Below are 15,335 nucleotides of genomic sequence, written 5' to 3' on the forward strand. Positions count from 1 at the left end.
ATCTGATTTATGTGTAAGGTTTGTTACTGTGTGATATGCACGTGTCTGGACCATTGGATAGGCACAGTTTTAGAAATCCAAATAAGTAAATGATCCTTTAATTCATGTGAGTACAGTAAATCTAATCTATTTTGAAAAAGAATTAATGTTTGTCATCCTGCTCAGAATTTCTTTCAACTTGTAACATGATTGATAAACAAAGGCTTGTTCTTGATGCAAAGGAGAAAATAGGTTAAATCTGAGGAAGAAGGAGGCCAAAGCTACCAGACACCCCTGGAAAATGTCTTACTGTAGCAGCTCTCCTCTATAACACTTGTTTTGTTTCTGTTTAGTAGCATAACAAGATGAAAGGAATCTATGTAATCATCCTCCATGCAGATGGATGGGGAGTACATGACAGTATAGTATAATTGTTTTATCAGCATGAGTCTGGGTTGGCCACATTACTCAGGAGTGATGAAACCTTGAGTGACGATGGTCATCACAAAGCTTTATACGATACCATGCTATCATGTATTTCTGCACCTGTTATGTGTTTTATAGAAAAACAATGTTAGAAATGCTTCGGAAAGTTTTTTTTTTTTAATGTTATAGTAACTGTAGAGGCAAATTAGATTAAAACTCTTCTATAAATGAATGACCTGAATAGCTTGCCTTTGCTGTGAGATATGATATTTGGGTACATTTCATGGCTGGAAGTAAATGCTGTGTGTTTCATTAGAATCAACCCTTTCCGATAATATAAAAATGCTCAATTCTTGCTCTCCAGGGTCAGAAGATATCAGACCACAAACCTGCCACTATATAGGACTGAATATTGTTGCTCATGGTCCTTGGACCAGTGTTCTGTATTTACCGGTCAGGGAGGTTGGATGGGAGATGGTACAGACTCTTCATTTATGGAAAAGAAGAGTACATTTCTCTAGCCAGTTGATGGCAGCTGTTTGAAGCTATTCAGAGGTTTGGAATGTTAGAGTAAATCTCACTAAAGATGGATCGGTGAACAGAGGGCAGGTACTACCCAAGGAGAGCATATGTTCTCAGGCGTGCTGGAACAATTTTTATAGTGGGGCTGCTGAGAGCCATTGAACCAAGGTGTAAATCCTGTATATAATGGAAACCACTTCAAGCCTGGGGTGCCGCAGCACCCTGTGCACTGCTATTTCCAGCACCTATGTGTAGTCTTCTCTTGTTGAGAGCCATATGCATACTTTAACCTCAACTGGAGGTTTGCTTGCATACCAAGAGAACTATATACTGGGCTAGTAAAAGTCAGGCTTATCATAAAAAGTGAATGTCACACACAAAGAATTGTGTAAATAAGTAAGGAAATGCACATGGTTCTATTAATGACCATTGGTGGTTCTTCAACCTGGCAGACAGCTGGGGAATTGCTCTTTTTCAGACACAAATTATGTACGTTTTTCATCATGCAGTGTTTGTATCAAAATTAAAGCTAAAAATAAACCGTATCTCCGTTAATATCTGTATTTGATCCTCCATGGAACTGAGTGTGCTGAACTCCCACTGAAGTTAAGGAAAATAATCTCAGCACCTCACAGGATCTAGGCCCACGTTTCCCATATGAAACTTTAATAAAGGGTGTAAAGTACTAAAAGCCCAAAATACAATCTAATTCAAATATGTTACATTTAATTGCAGAAATCTATATCACAGCTCCTATTTATATCATCATAGGGGATTAATCACCAGATGTGCTGTTTCTCAGCTGTTGATTATGACTTATTTTATTTATACAGGTTGCTGTTGAAACATACCAAGATAAATCTAGTATTAATGTGGCTGCCTTACTTTCTTAGAGAATCATTTTAAATCCAAATCTTGGGTCCCTTGTTACTGGTTTACCAACATATCCTCCTATCTAATTCTATTTATGTTGATTTTCAGATTAAAACATCTTCATAAGAGCCTACAGGTATTTGTAAAGCTGGATTTAATTATGTCATTTTGCAGAAAATCTTACTAGGTGTAAGTGGCTCTTGTAACTGAAATAGGGAATCAGTTCCTTGAGGCCCAGTCCTGCAACTTTTACATGCACAAGTAGTTCTTTCTTATATGCGTAGTCCTGTAAGGGACTAACCAGAAGTAAGTGGGTTTGCAGGATGGGACATTTTTTGCTGATAATAGAGGTTCCTGTTGTTCTTTCCTATCATGTTACATTTTTACACTGGTGTAACTAAGAGGAAAATTTGGCCCTGCTTTTATATAACTATATTGAAATATTAAATTGATTTTTATAAAATGCCATAAAACTTTTTGTTTTGACAAACACGTTATAATTAATTATATAAGTAAACTAAAATTGAAGCTGTTAAAGAACAAACTAGACAGTTTTCTCTGGCTACCTGAGATTGAGGTATAATTATGCCTTTCTACGTCTCCTGGAAGTATGTTTTTAATTAATAAGGTACTTCTTGAGTCTCTTCATTTATCAAGGGAAGTCATCAGGGTAACATTTTCAAAAGCATCTAAATCCCATTTTTCAAATTGACGTATGCACTTAAGAATCTATGTATCGTTGACTTTCAGTTCGACTTAGGCCTCTAAGTACCTGAGGCACTTTTGAAAATTTCATTCAATGTCACTTACTACTGAATGTCAGTCATATCTTATATGCTCTGAACAGTAATAAAATCATAATTCATTTTAGATTTGCGGTGTGGAAATAGTTGTATGACCATTTTTACACTAGACAATGAGTGAGGTTAATATAAATAGACTAAAGTCTGAGCCATTGTGTTGCTTACAGTGCATGCTATTATATTGCATATTATTGAAAATAATATGCTAGGGAATCTATTTTGCTTTTTTGTGCAGGCAATATCCGAATATTTAATACATATGTTATGCCGGCAATATCCTTATTAATTACATGTTCATAGAAGTTTTACATGTGCTTCAAGAGGAGAAACAGACTCTTTAGTTAAAAGTGATGTTTGGCCTTTGATTGTATGGTTGCCTGACTAAGTCCTGATGCATAAACTACATCTTCTGTACGTAAATTATACAAGTCAAACAGCAATCTGTTAATGAGCACATCACAGAATTAGGTAGAAAAAACTATTAAAAGAAAACTGCATCCATTTTGCTTATCCTTGCAGTCTGAAAGTTCACAGTGTTAGACATGCTCCTCATTACGAATAAAGTGTAAACTGAATTTTTAAATAATCTGTTTAATTACCAATTGGCATTTCTCAGGCTACTGTTGCTGATTGATATCTTGCTAAAAGGGATATTTTACTGGCAGCTTCCAGTGTAGGAAGTGGATCTTTTCCATCCTGCTTTAGTACTGGGCAAACATCCATAATAACAATATCAGTGTTTAAAGTTTTTTTTTTTAATATTACACATTGAGCTTTTTATGATGGATAAACCCATATTAAATCAGGATGAGTGCTTTTGTGATAGTCTCTGCCACTGATTTCCTACACTCTGTGTCACCAGTTCCAGTGCTGTATGTCATTTATCTGCAAAAGGAATGCAGCCAGAAAAAATAACATCCAAAACCTCAAGTTTTAAAAAGGATCTGACATACAGGAGAGCTGGCAAGAAGCTGAAGGTTATGACAGGTGCACGTATTCACTGGCTACTGGTACACAGTGCTTATCTGAATTCCTTCAAACCTCATTGGTCTCAAAATCAAGCTAGAACTTCTATAAGAATGCCTTTCACCCTTTGGCTACTTCGAGACAGATAAAACAAGTGACACACACACACATTGCAGAGCAACTTCTTAACCAATTACACTTTACTCTTTGGTCTAGTCTACGCCACCGCTTAGGTCGATGTAAGTTACATCACTCAGTAGTGTGAAAAAAATCACCCCCCGAGTGACATAACTTACATCGACTTAATGTGGTGTCTACACCGCGCTATGTCAACAGGAGATGCTCTCCCACCAACTTAGCTTCTGCCTCTCAGGGAGATGGAGTTCTGAAGTCAATGAGAGAGCGCTCTCCTATCGACTTATCGAATCTTCACCAGACCCACTAAATTGACGCCGCTGCATCGATCAGCAGCACTGAATTAGCTGGCCAGTGCGGACAAACCCATAGACAAACACAAGAAAGACAGAGGTCTGTGGAAAAATAACAAAGCCCACACAAACATCCCTGCCTCATTTTCCTCACCCCTTCAGAGCCCTCTGGGTCTTAGTCAGTGTCCGTCTAGCGGGTCTAGGATTCTTCCTTTCCTCCTGGGCAGCCTTATCTTCTTGTTGTGGTCTCCTTCCCCCCTGCTGAAGAAAGTCCTTTTACAAAGCTTCAGCCCCCTCTCTCAGGTGACACCCCCAAGTGGCTTCATGTCCCTTGTCAGGTGATTCATTGCTTAGTTAAATTCCACCTGGGACACTGGTTGTTCTCGGCTGCAGCCAGCTCATTGTTCTAAAGGTGATTCCATTTGAATGGAAGATCGATCATGTTAATGACTCTTGCTTGCTCTCCATCGTTAGTCTGCTGCTAGGAGCACAGAGAGTCTCTGCTAATGACCCTGATAGCCAAGTCCAAGTTGGAAGTTAAAAGGCAACAAGAAAGCACAGACAGTTTATAATCGAAATAGCATTTACAAAACAAAATGGGGTTTATGGCTAGATACAGACATACACAAATCTGTCATACTCTGCAAAAAAAAAAAATGAATAGGGAAGAAACACTGCCTTTTTTTTTCTTATTTTTTAAGTGAATTTAGTTGCTTGTGAAAGATGCCAGACTCTTGGATAGACTCAGGGATTGATTTCCTGAGTTATCCATCGAACGAATGCCGAATGGGCTAGCTCCTCCTGCCTCAAACCTGAACTGACTGAAAGAGAAAGTTCAAGCCCCACTGCCTGTTCTCTCCTTGGACTTTGTTTTGATACTGCCAGGAAAAGTGTTATAAGAGATTTTTAGGCAATCTCTTGGCAAATTTTAAACAATATGTATCAAGAGTCAAAGCAGAAATTAAAAGGAAACAAAAACGAGTCTAAAGGTAAATAGTTTTACACTTTGAAATTTACAAGCAATAGTGAATGTGATAGATTGTAATGGGATTCATCTGGATGCCAGATGCAGAATTATTGTTAAGTGACTAAACACATAGCAGAAAGGGGACCTACAATAGAGACATTTTTCCAAAATTTCCCACTGTTGCTAATCCTGTTTCAGCTCCAATAACGTTAGCAATAATGGGAGCCTTAGTGTAGGCCACTGGGTGCCAGAGGCATTTTTAACAACAATGTTAATTAGATTTTCTCTTAGAAGGAATATCTCAGATGATGCAACATTAAAAATGTTTGTGGCCTATCTAACCAAGGACTCCCAATGTTACTACCACCAGGGTGCCTGAATCAACATAAGCAACTGCTACAGACAGGGCTTAAGAAATCTGACACAAGCTATATGATGACATACTGTAGTTGCTGTTCATGAATGAGGGTAGGAAAAGATTATTTGGAGACATTTTTTAGACTTCATGTGAAACAAAAAGACAAAAAAGCCAGTTAATGTTTCCCTTTTGTTTTAAGTCCAAGTAATTTTTATACAGGGACAGAGGAGATAAGATATTTTGCATTTCAGTAGATTAAATACAAACTTAACTTCATGTCAGCTAGTGGCAATTTGTTTAGGAACACGCATGGAATATAATTAATTGTGTGAGCCTCCCCAAACCATCTCTGATTACAGTGTATAGCTTAGGAAGGGTATGTACCAGCACAGCCCAATAATAAAATATTTGCAGGTTCTAGATTAAATTCTTTTGCAGCTTGAAGGAGATGTCACCTTCCTGCGTGTGTTTAGAATATCCTAATTCTAGCCTATGCAACAGGGAACTGTGACTGAAACAAGAATTTTTCATCAAGATCTAGAACAGTCTTACTCTTCAGAGTTATGCCAGTTACAGCAATTTTGCGGTAATAAGATTCATAAAGCAGGTGGTTAGACTATCAGTGATAATATTGTTTAAATGGTTCATCTTTGTGTCATCTTCTTCATGGATAAGCTTCCATTGACTGAAAGAACTTACTGGGCATGATGTTTTCTTTTGGAGGCATGAGATTCATTTGTCAAAGATGTTTTAAAAAAAAAGCTCCCCTGTTAAGTAAGCCCCTTTACTGCTGCTTTGAATTGACTGCCATGACTCTAGATGGATTTGATGGTAGTTAATTGTGGAACATGCTTGCTTTCTCACAACTCTGAAGATGGAGAATTTTACCCTTCACCAAAATTCAGTTCTGTCCATTCTTGTTCTTCAGCACTTCTGTACCAAAATGCACTGGCTTCAGTGGGCATCGAGGTATTCGGTGAGCACATATTCAGAGCGCTGGGTGAAATGATAAGCAAACTAACATAACTCTTTAACCGGTTGGAGTGTTTTTCTGTTTGTGTTGGTAATAAACTGAACAAATAGCCTAGTGAACACTATAGTCAGTGTCCTGCGCATGCAGTTTTTATTTAAAACATAAGGCATCTTGTGCCCAAGACAGAAAAATTCTTTGCAGCTTTACTTACACTTTATTACTATTATTATTTCTGCTAGTTCTCTACAAGATAATTGGGAACACGGTATAAGTGAACTGTGTCCAAAGTAGCATATGAACCATGCATCTCATCACTTGAGTTCCCTCTACTCCTCTTCAACCCTACCCCAGTTCGCATTAGTGTTAGATAATGCAGACAAGATTCATATGAACCATCTGTTCCCAGGTAGGAAGGTGGTGCATAGTGGTATATCATCCTTGAAGGCTGAATGCAAACATGCCCATTAAATGTAATGTAAAGTAGTGCAGACGCCCTACAGAAGTTAGCAGAGAGGAAAGGGGCAGGTATAATGGGAAGACATTTTTGCAGGACTGGTAGTCCTGGCACACACCGCCCAGGATAGCACTGTACCACTAACATCATTGCGGTAACCTGATTTGCCCTTAAGTTCCTTTAGGCTTCTCCAGAGGATATAAAGTCCAGTATTCCCTGAGTGTGCACTCAGTTTCTTCCAGCCACGCTAATTTTGTTGTGCTCCTTCCATTCCTCCATCCCCTTTTACTTGCAAGTAATGCTGCTTTGCTCTGAGCGTTTTCTGCCCTCCTCAATACTGCCCTCAACTTTGCCATGAAAACAGCTCTTCGTGTTTGTTCTGACTGAATCGCTTTCTGCGTGGAGCTGATATACACAACTATACCTCTTAGCTGGCCTTTATGAGATGAGAGGTTTCCCTGTCTCTGAAATAGAGCCAGTTGTGTCCAGCCACCTCCTCTGCAGGCCTTTATAACTCCTTCCTTTGGCAGACACAACTTGCCTCTCCAGGCTCTCCATCTTTCTGTTGTCTAAAAAATTTCACGTAGTCTCGATGTGTGGTTTGAAATAAATGTCTTGCAGAGCTGATTTCATGATTGGAAGCTGCTTTAGAATTCAGTAGCATTTCAATAACCTTGCAGGGTCCTAGATCCCAGGCTCCAGCTCGAGCTGGAACGTCTACACTGCAGTTAAACAGCCTCTTAGTTTGAGCCCCACGAGCCCAAGTCAGCTGACAAAGGCCAGTCACAGTGTAACTGCAGCGTAGACATACTCTTCAAGACCCAGAAAATAGTATGCTAAACGTGTACCTACTAAACAAACAGGATAGAATTCCACCAGGGTAAATTTAAAAACAAAGGGGTCTGCTCATGTTCAACACAAGCTAGTCTCTCAATACTCCAAATGGGAGTTATAATGCATTTGGGTTAGTTTTTCTTTGAGGCAAGACCAAGTATTAAGAAAGTGCATTGTTGTGAACAATGACATACTCGTGAGGTCCAGCTGAAAAAGAGCTCGGAGTCAAAATTCATAGTCAGGTGCATGCTGTAGAATCAGGCTTGGCAGAATTCAATTTTTATTTTTTCACCATTTCGACAGATATCAATGTTTATTTTAAAGTGTTTTTCCTATTTTTACATATTTAAATGTTCCCAGTTGTGGGAAATTATGGGGCTTCAGACCATCGGGGATACAGACAATAATTATTTAATGACAGCAGACACCAAGATATAAAAAGTGAAAGCTTTATAACCGTTGAAACTCAAATTGTCAACATCACAGGTCAAAATATACAAAGTAAATATCCTTAAATTAAACTCTCATGAGTTGGCAAGCAGCATTTTTCTTACTTTGCCTAGCTGTAAATGTCAGTTATTATTGATGGAAGTATTTTTTCATCAGTTTGTGTGTGTGGTGAAATTGACATTCACTGATAAAAATCCAATCCTTCCAAGCCTGTGTATAATGCTGTCGGTAATTGACAGATTCATGCTTCCAGCTTTATATATATGAGTAATTTTACTCACATGATAACTCTGTTGAACAAAGCCATTGCCCATCTACCAGAGTACCTGTAAGGGGAGGTTTGCCCCACCTTTTCCATGCATATTTTCCATGCCATATTCCTGAGCCACACAGTACTTCTGGAAAGAACTCTGTTACATCACAATCCTGTTACTTACTCCATGTGTTACACATTTTTCATTTTCTCTTCACCTTGCATCTTGCCATATGTTTTAACATCAGGGAAGAAAATTGTGTCCTAGCTACCTGTAAAGGTAAAACGTGAGAGAAGTCCACAATATCTATCCTGAATGATTTGCCAAGAGACAGCGCTGCCAGTAGGTGTCGTTGATGGGTTTTCATCTAATTATATTATTTTTTTCCTTTTTCTCTTTTAGTGTGGCAAAGGTGCTGAAAACTTCGACAAATTCTTTACTCGAGGACAACCAGTGTTAACACCGCCTGATCAGCTGGTCATTTCTAACATAGACCAAACAGATTTTGAAGGGTTCTCCTATGTCAACCCACAGTTTGTACACCCAAGCTTACTAAGTGTAGTATGAAGCTGATAGACATGAACAAACCACACAGTGGAAAATGGACCTTTGCCCTAGAATTTTTAGGCCTTTGCCTTGTTGGTTTCAGTTGGGCCTGGAAATTGTAGAGTAAAAAGTTCAGGAGGAGGGGGAGGGAAAAGGACACTCATTCAGGATTTGGCTTTGCAACAAAGAGAAGTTGTCTTAGTAGGAGCTCATGTAATAGACAGTGCCCATTTATTCACACTACTGGCTGTAGGGTTACTCTTATGAAGTCAGCCATTTTTGGTCTATTTTAATATATTTGCATAGTTTCTATTGACCTTTTCCAATTCCCCTCCAGCACTGGAAAAGCATATTAGAAAGAATGAAACAGCATCAAGTAGACTGAAAAAAAAGCAGCCCCCCTTAAAATGGAAAGTCTTCAGCCCTTAAATGTGGATAGCATGGAATGTGAGCCCTCGGCCCTGAGGGACTACTCTTCCTTTTGGTCTTCCTGAAGAAACAGCACAAGTGACTGGAAGGGAGGGGCAGCTGGGGGGCGGGGAGGAGCACTGTGTAAGATTGCTCAAAGCAAGATGTGTCAAAACTACTGCTTTTAGGTACCAGGTTGGTTTTTTTAAGGAAATAAAGTCGGACTCTTGGGCTCTGAGACTCACTTGCAGACACAAATTTAAACAGATTTTCAGTAGCAGCCAGATATTTAGGACTGATGGTAACTAGCGCGCAGGGCAAATATTAGCTCAAGGATAAAATTGCATAATTAATAGTAATAAAAATAATAATACTTGTGTTAACTTTAATCTCCATGAGATTATTCTGTGATCCAGGGTGCCATTGTTAGTTATATTAATTTAATTTACACCACTACTCAAGTTCATTGTTAGCCAGTTCTATTAATACCAATATTTTGCTATAAAACTTTTGTTAACCAGAGTGTGAAACAGAACTGTAACCCCTTACAACCCACTCACGCTTATTCATTTAGTAGGCTGCAGAACAGGGTAGTAGAGGAGAGCACTGTGTGCAGTTAGTTAATGACAGTGCGGAGTTCAGAGTCACTTCCTGCTTTCCCCAGGGTAACTTAGAAAAATATGAGGGTTTTTTGGTCTAAATTCCACTTTAAATATTGGTTAAAAACCTGTGGAGCTGTAGAACTGAAATAAAAAGCAGTTAAAAATTGTTTTATTGGTAGAAGGGAATTTAATACATTTTGCAGATGCTTCATGCAATGAATTTTGCATGTTTAATAATAACCCTTAATAAGCAAATCTCTATTATTGACATAATCGTATCAAGTATAGAGTATTAAAAAAATTATAAGACAAAATTGTGCTATGTTTGTGAAGGTTCTTGTTCTAAATGAGCATTATTATTTAGATTTAGCTTAATGTTTTCTTGCTAATTTTTTTCTGTTTTTGTTTTGTTTTTTTTTTTAGTTTATGGATATGGTCAATGGAATAGGATATGCTATTTTTCTTTTAAATGTAGATCTATTTTTAAACAATAATGGCTACTTGCAGGTTTTATACAAGATTCAATGATGCTTCTCTTTCACATCTATTACTTGCAAAAAAGAAAATAGATTTTCTTTATTTGCAGTGATGAACACTGTAATTAATGCAGTCTTCTCTTGTAGCAATCACCTGGTTAAAATTATTGTTATTTCCTTTTAGATCTTACTAGAAGATATTGATTCAAAGATCAGTAAATACTTTTGTGCATATTTTGGTTCCATGATGGCATGTAAATTGGTATAGTCATTTCCTTTTCCTTTTGCCTTGCTAATGTTAGCGATCTTAGACATATTTTGCCTTCTGGATGTGCATGTCAGTGCCAGAAGCATGTTGTCTCTTTTGCTGCATGCAGAGTGATCTACCGTTTTTTTCCCCAGCATGTACACTTACTCTCACGCAAAGTAAAATATTTCCCATAAAATACTTATGAACGAATCAGAATCTGTAACGAAGGGTGCAATTTCCTTAACATCAGTTTTCTATTACAATAGATGATCTAAACTGTGCCAAAATACTGTGGAAGGGCACAATCCTGTAAACTGTTACTCATATGACTATTCCTTACCTCCTTGAGCAATCTCACAGATTGCAGTGGAGTTATGTCTGGGTGAAATTCAGCCATGTGCAGACGGCCAGTATAAAGCTTATGTATCTCTTCTAGTCTCAAAAGTTGAGGGTGTCAGTGGTGCCTCGTCCTCATGACTTGTGCTGATCTTTTGCACAGGAATGGATTTCACCCACAGATACTCCTATTGCAATCTCTGGGACCACTCTCATAAGAAAAGGTCTACTCATGTGAGTATGAGTTTTTGGGATCAAGCTCAAAGTGAATGAGTAATCCTGGGCTACTGGTAAAATGGAACATTTCTGAGATCTTAGAGAAGCACACTGCAAATGAGGAGCACTATAAACAAACCAGAGCTCAAGCTATTGCTGAACTACAGAAACTTTCAAACAAATTTCAAAACAAAATTTAAAATTATTTTAGGAATAATAATTTAAAACAAAATCTGTGTCAAAATATTAAGTTATCTGCCAAACCTGAGAATGAATTGTCTTGTTTGTGTATCATATATATCTTTAAAAACATGGGTATGCAACATAAAGTATGTGGACATCTGTATAATTTCATGACCTTCTACATTATTCTAATCTACTAGCATTGAACTCCTGACACAGGGTAGGGACAGCAAGGCATCAAGCCACATTTGATGATGGGCTCAGTAGATTACTTCAGAGGCTCAGATTTAGAATAAGGGGCTGTTAACATCACAGCCACCGATATTGACAGGAGCTGTCATTAAATGTACTCTAGGGGTACATCTGCCCTGCAATAAAAAACCTCCGGCACCTAGTCTCAGAGCCTGGTCAACTGAATTGGGCTCATGGTGTGCAGGGCTACAAATTCCAGTGCAGGTGTTCAGGGTCGGGCTTGTGCCTGGTCTCTGAGACCCTCCACCCTTGTGAGGCTTCGAAGCCACAGCTGCAGCCCAAGGCCAAAGATCTATACTGCAATTTTTAACCCCACAGCCCGAGTCCTGCAAGCCTAAGTCAGCTGACTCGGGCCAGTCATGGCTGAGCCAGTAGTCTTTTATTGCAGTGTTGGTGTACCCTTGGAGTATGATGTTGGGCGTTAGGTAACGGAGAGACTTTGAAAAGGAAAAATAGAAAAGGATAGCAGAGCACAGGAGATATAGAGATGAGAGAAGCCGCTGGGGAGAAATGGAACAGAGCCAAGCTGGACAGGAAATTGGTAGACAAGATATGGAACTTCTGTTTTCCTTACGTGATATCAGTGGTGAAGTGGAGCTATGGAATTCATAAGTTGTAGACCCACATTTTAAATGTTAAACAGTACTGTGCCAACTGGGGCATAGCATTAAAGGGCTGGTCCAGCATCCAAACCTCAAAAAGATTTGCTTTTGTTCATTTCCTCAAGATTTTTCATTTTTATTTTCTTAAGCATTTGCACATGCTCTGCAGTTGGTAAGGTTAAAAACAGGAAGTCATCTCTGATTGTGTTACCTCAAAGTTCCTGTGTTTGGGACCTCTCCTGTCTTCTTGTGTAAGTTTTTGTAATGCTAAAAAGGGGTACTGTGAACTCGCCCATCCTGCAAGAATAAGGCAATATTGTGCAGAACTGTCTAAAAGTGACTGTCTAGACAAGTTATCGTTAATTTACTATACCTTACTCATGAGGTTTCATATGAGCCCTGATGTTAGGACCAGCACTTTACACATAATTTAAAAGGCACATCCAGTGATTTCCTCATGATTTGGAAATGCATTATAGAAAGTAAAACCCTAAGTGTACAGCAAAAGTGTTCCTAATGCCATTTTAATACAGCTGTTGTTTATTTATCAGATATCTATATACAGGTGTGGCTGTCCAGAGATCTTTGGTTAACATGAGTAGTCAACATTAAAATGACCTCATTTAAGTTAGAATCTTTCCCGTTGAGACGACAAAACCCCCTGATATCATGAGTTTGTAAAACTAGAACTGACATTTTGTTGCATTAATATTTAGGTCAAAGTTTTAAGAGCCTGATTTTATAAGTCCCTGAATGGACTCTGCTCCTGTTGACTTCTGAAGGAGTTGAGTGCCCAGGACCCCCATGATTAGGTAATATTGACACTATGCTGCAGCAGTTGTAGGTGCCTGTTGGAGATTAATTGGGCTGAGGGCCGATAAATGTAGAGATGTCCCAAAGAGGTTGTTAAAATCTCAATTCATAGGGAATTTTAACTATTGAGAAAAAGTTTTGGCTTCAGGCTGCTAATCTGAAACTGCTTGCGATTGACCATATTCCATTTTTCCCCTAAAAAAAAAAACCCCCTAATCAACTGCATATTTTTAAAACGAGTATGTTTTTAAAAAAGAAATTACAAGTAACATATCTCTACATAATGTGTTAGAAACACTCTCTGTAGATGCAAAACTCTGTCCATTGCCCAGGTTGAGGCAAAAAGACAGCTGCATTAGTGAGTAAGCCGTGAAATAAATGGAGTCTATGTGTTCCTGTCTGTAGGTGAAATCCACCCGTATGCAGAGAGCTAGCACAAGCCTTGGAACCACTTAAGTCACACGTAAGCCCACAAGGAATGAATTGGTTCCTATGCCTCCTACTGGCCCTCTTCATGGGGTGGATTTTACTCTGTGGGCAAAATCCTTCAAGTCTTTATTTACGTCCTATTGATTTCAGTGGGATTACTTGGGTGAGGTAAGGACTGCTACATGAATACAGACTTGAAAGACAGAGCCAGTTGATCTGCACTCCATTCCTATTGCTATCAACAGGAATTGCACATGCATAAAGAGAGAATACACTCCTAACATTGAAAATTCCAATGTAACCCAGGTTAGAAATGCGGGGGAGGAGGAACGGACATTTAGCCTTTAGACCTTTCATACGCTGCAGAAATAAAATGTGATTTTTCTTTTAGAACCTAAATACAATTACACTGTCAAAACCATCCATTAGTGAATAAAGCAGGGGTGGGCAAACTTTTTGGCCCGAGGTCCACATCTGGGTGGGGAAATTGCTTGCAGGGCAGGGGGTTGGGGTGCGGTGTGTAGGAAGGGGCTCAGGGCAAGTGGTTGGGGCAGAGGAGGGGTGCAGGATGTATGAAGGGGCTCACGGAAGGGGGTTAGGGTACAGGAGGGATGTGGAGTGCAGGAGGCGGCTCAGGTCGGGGTTGAGGTTCAGGAAGGGAGTTGGGGGTGCAGGAAGGCTGTGGGATGCAGCAGGGGGCTCAGGGCAGGGAGTAGGGGTGCGGGATGTGGCAGGGGGCTCAGGGCAGGGAGTTGGGGTGCAGGATGCAGGAGGGGTTCAGGCTCCGGCCCGGCGCCGCTTACCTAGAGAGGCTCTGGGGTGGCAGCGGGGCCAGGGCAGGCTCCCTGCCTGCCAGCCCCGGCCCCGCACCGCACCACTCTGGGAAGCAGCCGGCACCACGTCCCTGCACGGCCGTGGGGGGAGGACACAGGGCTCCGCATGTTTCCCTCGCCTGTGGGTACCTCCCCAGAAGCTCCCATTGGCTGTGGTAACCCGTTCCTGGCCAATGGGAGCTTTGCGGAGAGGTACCCACAGGCAAAAGCAGGGTGCAGAGCTCTCTGCCGCCCCACCCCTGCCCCCAGGGGCTGTAGGGACGTGGTGTGGCCGCTTCCCGGAGCAGCGGTGGCAATCCTGCGGGCCGGATCCAGCCCATGGGCCATAATTTGCCTGGCCCTGGAATAAAGTAACCTACAGCATGTGTACACTCTGATCCTTTAAAATCCTTCCTGTCCTGCAGGGTCAATTCCATGGGAAAACAACTGAGTTCCTTTAAAACAAACAAGGGGAAAAGCCTCTCTCCTTGTAGGAAAGGTGGAATGTTAAAGGTCCAGAGTTGCAGTTCCTGATGACACTTATGGGTATTGGTATTCTACTGTTGAGAATAGCCCACTTCCACTTTAATTGAATTGTCTCGATAGCACTGACCCCGTACTTGGTAAGGCAACTCCCATCTTTTCATGTACTGTGTATATATACCTACTTACTGTATTTTCCACTCCATGCATCTGATAAAGTGGGTTTTAGCCCAGGAAAGCTTATGCCCAAATAAATTTGTTAGTCTCTTAAGTACTCCTCGTTGTTTTTAGTTATGGGTATGTTTCCCTTCGGTGCATGCACATGACTCCAGTTAAACTGAGCGGGAGTTACATGCAATCATCAAAGGGAGAGGATACTCCATACTAAGCAAAGCACAACATTGGAAACACCAGTGATAAATCTTTGATATCATTAGAAAGGGTATTTGGAGTATTTGGTGTGCAATAGCTGTGCTAACCTGCCAAGGAATTTCTGGAAATGTAATATGATTTTGTTTGTTTTAGTCATTGCCATAAATTATTGTATATGGTTTTTGTTTCTTTACAAACATCCGTGTCAAATACAGGAATTCAGTTAGATCTGTGCTGTTAGTTAGGGAGACATTTAGCTACATTAAAA

At 40.0% G+C, this 15,335-nt stretch overlaps 1 protein-coding gene across 2 annotated transcripts in view; it reads left to right on the forward strand.

Annotated features, from left to right (window-relative positions):
- The window catches only part of PRKCA (protein kinase C alpha), a 318,987-nt gene extending 305,174 nt beyond the window's left edge, over positions 1-13,813 (forward strand). Inside the window, exons 17-18 of one of the 2 annotated variants that reach the window (XM_077833765.1) lie at positions 6,251-6,298; positions 8,690-13,813. In XM_077833765.1, the coding sequence (XP_077689891.1) occupies positions 6,251-6,298; positions 8,690-8,854 (213 nt within the window). In that variant the 3' untranslated portion in view covers positions 8,855-13,813. The remainder of the gene's footprint in view (positions 1-6,250; positions 6,299-8,689) is intronic. The other variant, XM_077833766.1, reaches the window with a different exon arrangement.
- Positions 13,814-15,335: the final 1,522 nt, after the last annotated feature.

This window comes from Eretmochelys imbricata, chromosome 14, assembly GCF_965152235.1.
Source record: "Eretmochelys imbricata isolate rEreImb1 chromosome 14, rEreImb1.hap1, whole genome shotgun sequence".
Lineage (NCBI taxonomy): Eukaryota > Metazoa > Chordata > Testudines > Cheloniidae > Eretmochelys > Eretmochelys imbricata.